At 36.1% G+C, this 9,803-nt stretch overlaps 1 protein-coding gene across 1 annotated transcript; it reads left to right on the top strand.

Moving 5' to 3' along the window:
* Window positions 1-366: 366 nt before the first annotated feature.
* Window positions 367-9,462, top strand: LOC139710198 (receptor expression-enhancing protein 5-like; the record flags this gene model as incomplete). The annotated part of the gene is made up of 3 exons (XM_071622130.1): window positions 367-507; window positions 1,478-1,634; window positions 7,245-9,462. Coding segments are annotated over 3 exons (390 nt in total), but the record flags the coding sequence as incomplete, so codon positions are not given.
* Window positions 9,463-9,803: the final 341 nt, after the last annotated feature.

Here is a 9,803-nt window from a genome sequence, read left to right as displayed (position 1 = left end):
TTTGTGGAATTAATATGATCATGACGCGTGTCAATTTGCCATTGGAAATATCCAAATCAAGTGGTTGCTGACAAGAGCACTTTCTCTTCTAAGGTTCTATGCTGAGCATTTATTGATTTATCAATCAAAAGTTGAATATTATATTTCTCATGAACAGAAATGTTAAAGAATGATATAGAATTGTTCTGAAAATTCAGGAATGCTATTAAACAATAACATTCTCTCTCTTTCTCTCCCCCATCTGTATTCTGTTTCTGTTTGTCTGCCTCTGTTTTCTTCCATTTCTTCCTTCTCCCCATCATCTTTATCCGTCTGTGTGTGTGTGTGTGTGTGTGTGTGTGTTTGTGTGTATGTGTGTTTGCTTACAGTGTGAAGGCAATTGAGAGCACCCAGAAGGACGATGACACCCAATGGCTGACGTACTGGGTGGTGTACAGCGCCTTCAGCCTGGTTGAGTTCTTCTCCGACATCTTCCTCTCCTGGTTCCCCTTCTACTACTTGGCCAAGGTACGGGGCGTAGCCTGTCTTCCAGCCTGTTGGCTGTTTTTTTTTTTTTTTAAATTGCCCAACAAGTTGCACACTGAAATTGCAGAGAAATGCAGGAGTGGGCATGTGGTGTCACTTTAAATTTATTAGCAAAACGTAACAAAACAGCATGATAAAAGAGACTAGTCTGCTCAATTACATCAAGTGGGATCAGGCCATTAGATTTTGTCAAGGTGTTTTCAGGTATCCTTTGTGTTAAGACGACAGGGAACATGGGTTTTACATTTTATGTTTGAGATGTATTGGGAATGAACATGTCTGATATTGGTAAAACAACAACAAAAATCATTAAATGTAGTTCATTTCACATGTGATATATCAGTTACAAGAGAGAGTTAGCTTAATTGATTGAATTTGTTTTTCAGGCTGGGCACACATTCAGTTTTTAGATTTCATATTTCTGAATGCCATGTCTATAAAGACAAATGGTATAAGGTTGTCCATTCCATAATGAGATATTTGGACTTCAGATTTTTCAAGTTATGTTAAATGCTTCCAAGTTTCATATGGATTCATTATTACAGACCTTTCAAAATCTCTATCCTTTGTCAAACATAACATGCGAAATATAGACTGTCATTAGTGGAAAGTTATTTGATACCCATAAATGATTCTTTGAAAGAGAGACAGTTTGTGAAATGTACCTCTTACTGTGTACCAACCCAAGATATCAGATTTCCCAATGTGTGAATAGTGCATGTATACTAAAAAATTCAAATTTGTGCCATGTTGACTTGACATTATTTCCTCATATAATTGAAGGGCCTGCCCCTCTTCCTCCCCCTGCTGCATTCAAACAGTTATAATCATAACTTCAATTTTAGATAAATTATTTCATTAATAACTAGTGTCTAAGATAAATAAACATTTTATCTTAGATAAATAAACATTTCTAACATTTTATTTGTGGTCTTCTCCTTCCCCATCCAAGATGGCCTTCCTGGGTTGGTGCATGGCCCCCATCCAGTCCAATGGCTCACAGTTCCTGTACCACCGCTTCATCAAGCCCTTCATCCTCAAGCACCAGGCCGAGATTGAGGACTCTTTGGACAAGGTGACAGACCTGGCTAGCTCCACGCTCAGTGAAGGTGAATTGATTTAACACGCTGCCCCCGTTAGTGTGTGCAGAGCCAATGGCTCACCCAGTTTTACAGAGATTTTCTTTTTAGGGGAACATGAATTTTTGTCATGCTTCAATTTGCTCTTTATCTTTTTCTCTCCTAAATATATCTATACACGGATATATTTGTACGGTATATCATTTGCTAATGTTTCATCATTGTCAGCTATTTTTCCATAACACTTTTGCATACAGGTATCTATTCAAGATTTTGTACAGTCATGAATTTTTCTTTTGTTTTACCGCTTAAGCACATGCAGGTGTCTGACTAATTTGAGAGCCTTTTTAACATTCTATTAGAAATAAGAATCTAATTCTTGGAGACTGTAGTGTGTATCACTTCTTCAAAAAGTCATTCAGTCTAGATCTATTTCTCGAAAGCCACTTTAAGGATAGACTTAGCTAGAAATGATTGGTGTTGTTCTCATTTGTGACAGGTGCAGATAAAAAGCACCCAAGAAAGCAGCCACATTTGAACAAGGCTGTGCTTTTTATCCCAAAATGCATGATGTTTCCTTTTCCCGAGTAGTTTTCCCCACAGTTAACTCTGCCATTTCAGCATCACACCCGCTGCATAATCATGGTTTCTGTCAGTGCCATTTAGTATCCGAACATTCACAATGAAATTGTGCCAATTTATTCTTTATTGTAAAGCCTGTGGGGTAAGGAGTGCACTAGAGTTATTGGCTCTTTGCAGATAATGTTGTAGCTCTCATTTGGTAAGGTTTCCTTGAAATTTTATCCATATTCATTTTACATGAATTCTACACAGTTCCCTAGAAAACTGAATGAAGGACAAGTTCATGTAACTATTGTGAAACATTTCTAATGTATAAGAAACACACCTATGCATTTATATGTGTTATGTATGGATAATATGTATTGTGTTTATATGTGTTTGTGCATACATACATGTATGTGTGTGCATGTTTGTTCTGTGTGTTCAGAAATCCAAAGGTCATTTTGGGGCAAATGTAGCATGAAACAGAAAGTGAAACTCTGGAAAACCTTTGGAGATGAGAGAAAGAATATGTAAATAAAGAACAGCATGTGACTTGATTCCATTATCAGAAAAGTATAATTGAAGTGATGTGTGTAAACCTTTTTGTCTCTTTGTCTTACCCTGATGAAAGAATAATTCTAAAGGAAAGGATTGGAACTATATTTTTTATTTTCTGATCATTCACATGCAGAACATGATATCATAGTCATATCGTGCTTTGATGAAATAGGAATTTTCATTAGTGCAGATAGAGTACATTGGACAAATTTCAGTAACTTCCATCACACAGCATATAGCTATCCTGCTTCAGGATTTCATGTTGATATTCTCCTGCCCTCTAGATCAGATTAAATTTACAAAGAAGAAATCCCTAAATTTGCAACTCTGCTTTGAATTAACAATATTTTCTTTTCATGGATATTTATTTTTAATGGTAAAAAGAAGTTGAGTACTTTTCAAAACTTTCTGGCTGTAATGATTATTTGACTTCATGGGATCTTCTTTGATAAGCAGTATGATAGGAATGAAAGTAATTAAAAAATCCTGTAGATGGCTTAGTCACGAGAGACGGAACTGCATGCGGTATTTGAGGAACCATACATTGGTATCATGTGGATTACAACATGACTGCTGTGCTGCTGTTGTTGGTTTTTTCTTGCAGGAAGTGATAAAGCATAATAGCGCTGTATGCGGCGGCAAAATATACAGTGTACTTACAGCAAATTCCTGTTATGAGCAAACAGTTTCTGAGATATCATCAATTCCATACCACCATTGAAGAGGTCATATGAAAGATGTTGCACTCATAGTCTTTATTTTTGCTATTTTGTAATTATGTGAGTACCATTTGGATGGTACAAATGTACTTATAACCTGTCCAGGATCAATCCAGAATATTATACCTAGTTGTTTGTGCTGTGACAGATGCTTGGATTAGCTATCAATCTCTTGTTGTAGTGATTGCCATAATATACTCATCTTGATGGGAGAAATAATGTGATGTTGATTAGCATCACATAGTTTTGTGTTATTATCCAGAATAGTTTACATATATGGCGAGCTGCAGTATCATTTGGAACCACTGTATTATCAGTCAATTGATATAAAAGTTATCCAAACTTAGTTAGGATCACATACTGTATATTTCATGTTACTGTGTTAACTTCACCTGCTATTTCTGTCATCTTATATTCCCTGTTTAAGATCAGCATTCATCTGTACATGCAGTGATGCTAGCCAAGTCATATGGAATGTTGATTTCGTGATATTATTGTGTTCTTTGTATGCAAACCATTAGTATTCAAGGGTGTGAATCAAGGTAGGATTAAAAGGCATGAAATGGCTAACGTGGGAGGATGAAATGGGCAGAAAACTAAACCATTTGACATTTCTTTCCCCTCCTCTTCATTCCATGGTATCTTATTGTACCCATTTTCCTTGCGCTGCAATTTTTACCATAATAGAAAGATATCTTTTTATTGTCAACCATTCCATTAGAAATCTTATTCGTTGTCATCATTTGGGCCCAATGAATTATCCCTTCAGCAGTGTATTTGTTACTTTTTATATCACCACATTTTATTATATACAAAATGTATTGTCTGTGGTAGACATGGAATACAAACCTTGTGTTTCACATTGACTTCAAGATTAATTTTATGGGACTCAGAGCACAGCATATTTACAGTTACAAACACTGGGTTTAGGGTATGGAAAAAAAAATAAAAGTGAAAGAAAAAACAGACAAGGTGGAAAGAAGGGTTTATGCCACCCCCCCCCCCCCCCCCCAATCCATCTGCATGATCATCCATGATGTAAAGAAACACCTCTCAGCTGTGCAAAGTGATCCAAATGAGAGCTACAGTGTATACCGAGGTCTGGCACATTTCCCCCTCTTCATTATTAAAATCTAATGCCATAAGTCCAGCGAAACTAAACAGAGTTATCCATATTTTACAGTGTCTTGTATGAAAGATTGAAAAAAGTGAGGAATGTGCACAATAAAGGCCTGGCACTTTATAGCTTGTGGGCAAGATATAATAACACAGACACCCTGTCTATAAAGGTTGTACTGTAAATATATTATATTTGTGGAAAAAAGACCAACAAGACATAGTGTCAAGTATTTGAATATTCAAAGACTACCACATTTCATACAAGCTCAGATGAAATCCACAATGTTAACTCCCCGTGTACATAAATGGTGTCTATATTTTATAGTGTCTGATCTGTAAAGGTAAAGGAGACTTGGGTCAAAGTCCAATAGGTGCTATAAGGCTTGCACTATTCAGTCTTTGTACTGTATAAATGGGTGTGTGGAATGTTTGCTCCACTGATTTCTTTCAGATAGGCAGACAGCAAATAATGGGATCTTACTTTAAATACCTACACTCCACTAGAAACATGCAGCTCACGCTTTGCTTTTTATTCCATATTCTGAATGTAGATTTACAAAGAAAATTGGCAATCTTTCACATTTATTTTTTTGAATAAATAGTGAATGTATGTGTTTAAAAGGCAATTTATTGATCTGAGAGTGGGTTGATCTACGTCATTCCTACAATTGACTTGTGTGTTCTTTGAGATATGGGGTAATGTGTTAAAGACAACTATGAATGAACATGACTATTTGCAGTATCACAAATTATTTTGTTACCCTTTAATTTCACTTTATTTCATTTCATTTAGTCAGTTTTTGTGGTGGTTTACCCCAAACTGTCCTTTGGTTTTATATTTGTGTAAAGACACTGGGTTGGATCTCTTCATTTGTGTACTACATGTAGGTCTGTAATCAGTCCCAGTCTTAATTACATGGGTGCAGACAGTGGTATGTTAAGGCAGGACATCCTGGGTAAATGATTAATCTTGAAACTCATGTAGGAGAAGATGGAAGAAGAACCTTGACTAGTCCACGATAGGATGATAAGAAGTTGTATTTACAATGACATGCTTTAGAGTAATTTGCATTTGTGTTTTTTTTAGAATGCAGTTGGCAGTACAGGTAGAACACGTAGGTATGCATTTTATGATTGGCCCATGTTCAGAAGTTATACATGGAGACTGCATAGCAAATGAGTGTTTGCTGGGCTATCATGGAAATAAAAATACTGAAGGCAGTCTGTACCTCTGTCAATGGGCTGTGAAAAAGATGTGTATAGCAGTTTTACTTCCTAGGATTGTACAAAGTACATGTATGCATGTTTATGAATACACTGACATTTTAATGTCATATACATTGTCATAAGTAATTTTTGTAGTAAAATGAGTGCATAATGGTCTGAGCTGTGGTGCCACATAAGATTTTTGGGAGGAATCAGGAGTCTTGCTCTAATCGCAACATGGGGGGGGGGGGGGAACAACACTTCAGATATCCATTCATGTACATTTTGTTTAAACATGTCTACCTATTCCTTTCCCTTTGTCAGTGGCTTTGGTGTGAGGAATATTTTATTGTCATTTGGTTTGCGTAATATGAAATACACTAGTATTTCATTCAACCACTACCCCCTCCACCACCACCACACACACACTTCCCACCAAAGAAGAATCAAATATGTATGATTGACTTAGAATATGGCATGGAACTTGAAAAGGCACAGTCCTGAAGAAATTCAGTGAATTATCAATGGCAGTTCTATTTCAATGAAGTTGAATAATGAAATATGAATGTGACTGAAAATCTCTTCAAGAGAGATGAATTTGAAAGTTGTGATGAAATTACCAGGTACATTATGCTGGAGACATACAGTTGTATTATGTGGAGTACAGTAGCCTGCCATTTTCTTAATTGGGGAACTTATGCTGTATTCTTGTTCTCTGCCTGCATAAGAGAGAGTAACCAATGGAGATACAGGCAGACTTACAAAGGCTCTTTAACCACAGTGAGAGTAATAAATAAAGACTAGCCTCATTTTTCCGATTAGGGTGAAAGTGAGTGGTTCAACAAATATCAATTCATGTCAGGATTGACATCATCATACTCAGAAAGGGAACGTGAACCATCATAGTTGGCAAATGTAGTACATATCAAAGATACGAGTGTGTGTTTTTTGAAAGGCATCTGGATCAGTGGTAGTGAGACTTATTCATCATGTCAAGCTTTTTTTTTTTTTTTTTAATGTACATGCAGCTTTAAAAGCTCAGGTTTATGAACAGCAGACAGCTAATCAGTGGCTAATGAGGATCAATATTATTGCAGTATTTAGTTCAATATGTGGATGACATGGGTTATGCAATAAATCTGTTATGTAACTAAGTGCATCAATTACTCTGCCTTTAACATACAGTTAACGAGCGGTGCAGTTACCTTCATTAAGAGCTGTGTAGAGACAAGATGATGCAGTGTTGTAAACTGCAGAATGTTCCAATCTGTAAATGAGTTCATTGATGAAAATCATCTTGAATTTATAGTTGCGTTTTAATTTGAAGTTACGAATTGGACAAAAAAAGTATTTGCTTTCAAGTCAGTGGCTGGCCTCTATGTCTAGTCTGATGACAGTGCACTGTGTGTTGTGTAATCAGTGGTGTGTAATACTGATTCCATTTCATTCTCTCTTTCTGTCTATATGCTTGCAGCCCAGAAGATGGCCCAGGATGCTGCAGCTGATGCCGCTGCCGAGCAGATCAAGAAGTCCATGGCACAACAGAATGCCGACAAGACGGACTAAACTGTGCCCCCATCCCCACAACCCACCCTCAGTGCTTCTTGGCAACACCGAGACCTGGGCTACAAGCTTCTCCAGCTCCGAAAGCTTTATATATCCCCATTTCCTGTCATCCACTTCATGAGAAAAGAAACTAACAAACTTTCTCAACTTTGTGAAACTTTTTTTTTTTTTGCAGCAGACTGCCTAAAAGCCACAACGCCGTGTGAATCAAGCAACAGCTTGCTAGCTTTCAACGAAACATTGTTACAACCTGTAGATGTACATCTCATTACAGTATAAGCTTGTTTAAGTAAGGTGATAAAGGTGAATGCTTGATCACTCAGTCTTAACTGAAGACTATAAAGTTAGGCATAAGTTGGACTAAAAATTAAATCAAACAAAATAAAAAAAAAGAACTGGAAGAACATGACAAATTGATTTTACCACAATTTAAAGTTGCCTTAGTGAACTTTTTCCTCTTTTTTTTTCGGTGTAGTTTTTTACGTGATCAGACATGCCATAAAGGATGAAAGTGGTCATCTGACAGGCACACAATCTGTGATAAATGCATCAAATATCAATATTAGCCAGGGCATTCAGCATTAATGTGCAAAGTGACATTTGTAGAGGAGAGTTTGTTCAGTAAGCTGTCATCAGCGTAGTGCTATCTGCACAGTACAGTGCAATGCTAGGAGATAAAGACTGTAAACAAGACTAGGCATGCTCCATGCGAGAAATATGCGTTTTTTGTGCCTGTGATGTCCAGAATGGTGTAATCCAGTTGCCCAAAGTGGATCATGTATTCATTATATGCAGTGAAATAGCTTTCCCTAAGATTAATTGCTGTGAAACAAGCATTACATAACATGTTTGATTGCTGATCGTGTTTTTTTTTTTCAGAGTGTGTAAAATTCTTTTAATAATAGTGTGTGCTACTGGGTCACATCTTGAAAGACATTAAAATTTTCAGGGATATTCAAATCTTTGATTCCAAATCTTAGACTTACATGTAGGCACACTCAAAAAAGAATAACGCCGAGGAACTATTAAACACAGACTTCGATTCTTCCCCCGAGAATCGCTTCTACAGCAGTGTTGTGTACAATTCTTAAAATTTTGATGATTGAATTGATGAGTCTTGTATTAACAGTGAGCTAAATCAGGCAAGTTTTCCCTTGCACCATCATTACAGTGTATATGTCTCTGCAGTGGTTACTTGTACAAAGCAGTTTGGTTTTATACATTACTTGCACATCTTTTACATATTTTTTTTTTCTCTCTGCCTTTCTGATACTTTATTTCTGTATGAAAGAATCAATTTGGTCATTGAAGTAACCAATTAATGTTGTATTGTGAATGTTGTAAGAAATACGTAAAGCAGTGAGAAGCATGTTCTAAACTTGTAGTGAAGAATTCTGATGAATAGGACTTGCTGGCACATTGTACATTGTGATTACCGTAGCCATGGTAGCACACCAACTCTTATCATTAGATTTGACTTTTAGCTTAATACCTAGGTGTATGTGATGTACACTTTTTTCTTCATATCGCCATAGTGTGGTCTACGTCATGTTGTAGGTGGTTTTATGTTTGGTATGAATGATGTACAAATTATGTAAACTTAAAACCTTCTTGCGGGTTGCAGTTTTTCTTGTTTTTTAGTTGTTTTTGTTCAATTTGAAAGTATATAACATGTGTATATTATGCTGTTGTAATGTCAATGCAACAAAAAACAACAAACAAACAAAAAACCAAGAAAACAGAGGTAGTAGCTATCAAATTACAAACCATCATTGTAGAGAGCCCTAGTATAGGGAATGTTGAGGTGATTAACTTAACTAAGTTGTAGACATTCCAGTATTCTGTAGTAAATAGGAAAAGATACAGAAAATGAGTTAAAAGGGGGAAAAATATTGATAGAACTGTTCATTTTGAGTGTCTCCAACTGGTTGGATTCCCAAATTGTATAACAACACACCAGTCATTCTCTTTGTACAGGTTTGTAGATAACACCTGTAATCTTACAGAAATAATGAAAGACATTGATTTATGTGGTAAAATAGTGTTTAATGAACATATTTCCAAAAAAAAAAAAAATCTGATGGCATTCTAGAGAAAGAAAAAACAAACAAACAAACAAACAAAAAGACTGATATGAGGAAATATTCCTTAACTTTACATGGCCTAAATTTGTTCATGGCAAATATTAGTGTGACAGAGACATAACAAAACAAGTGGATGCAATCATGTCTCAGTGGAATTCAGTAACGTTGAAGTTGAATTCATATAGAAAATCAATTATGGAATGTTAAGACGCTAACATAGGGTATGCTAACTAATACCATACTCAATCTTACATTTCAGAAAAGATTGTGTTTACTGTAGGGCTCTATAACTTCTTGCGTCCTTTCTCCCAGCTCTCTGATTGTTACTTGATGAAATTATTTGACAAATATGTTGTAGCCTGGTAAAACGGTGTAACGGGAGG

This window comes from Diadema antillarum, unplaced genomic scaffold (assembly GCF_040938485.1).
Source record: "Diadema antillarum isolate AM-2024a unplaced genomic scaffold, OU_Dant_1.0 seq00001508_RagTag, whole genome shotgun sequence".
NCBI lineage: Eukaryota > Metazoa > Echinodermata > Echinoidea > Diadematoida > Diadematidae > Diadema > Diadema antillarum.
This window is presented reverse-complemented; position numbering and strand designations above follow the sequence as displayed.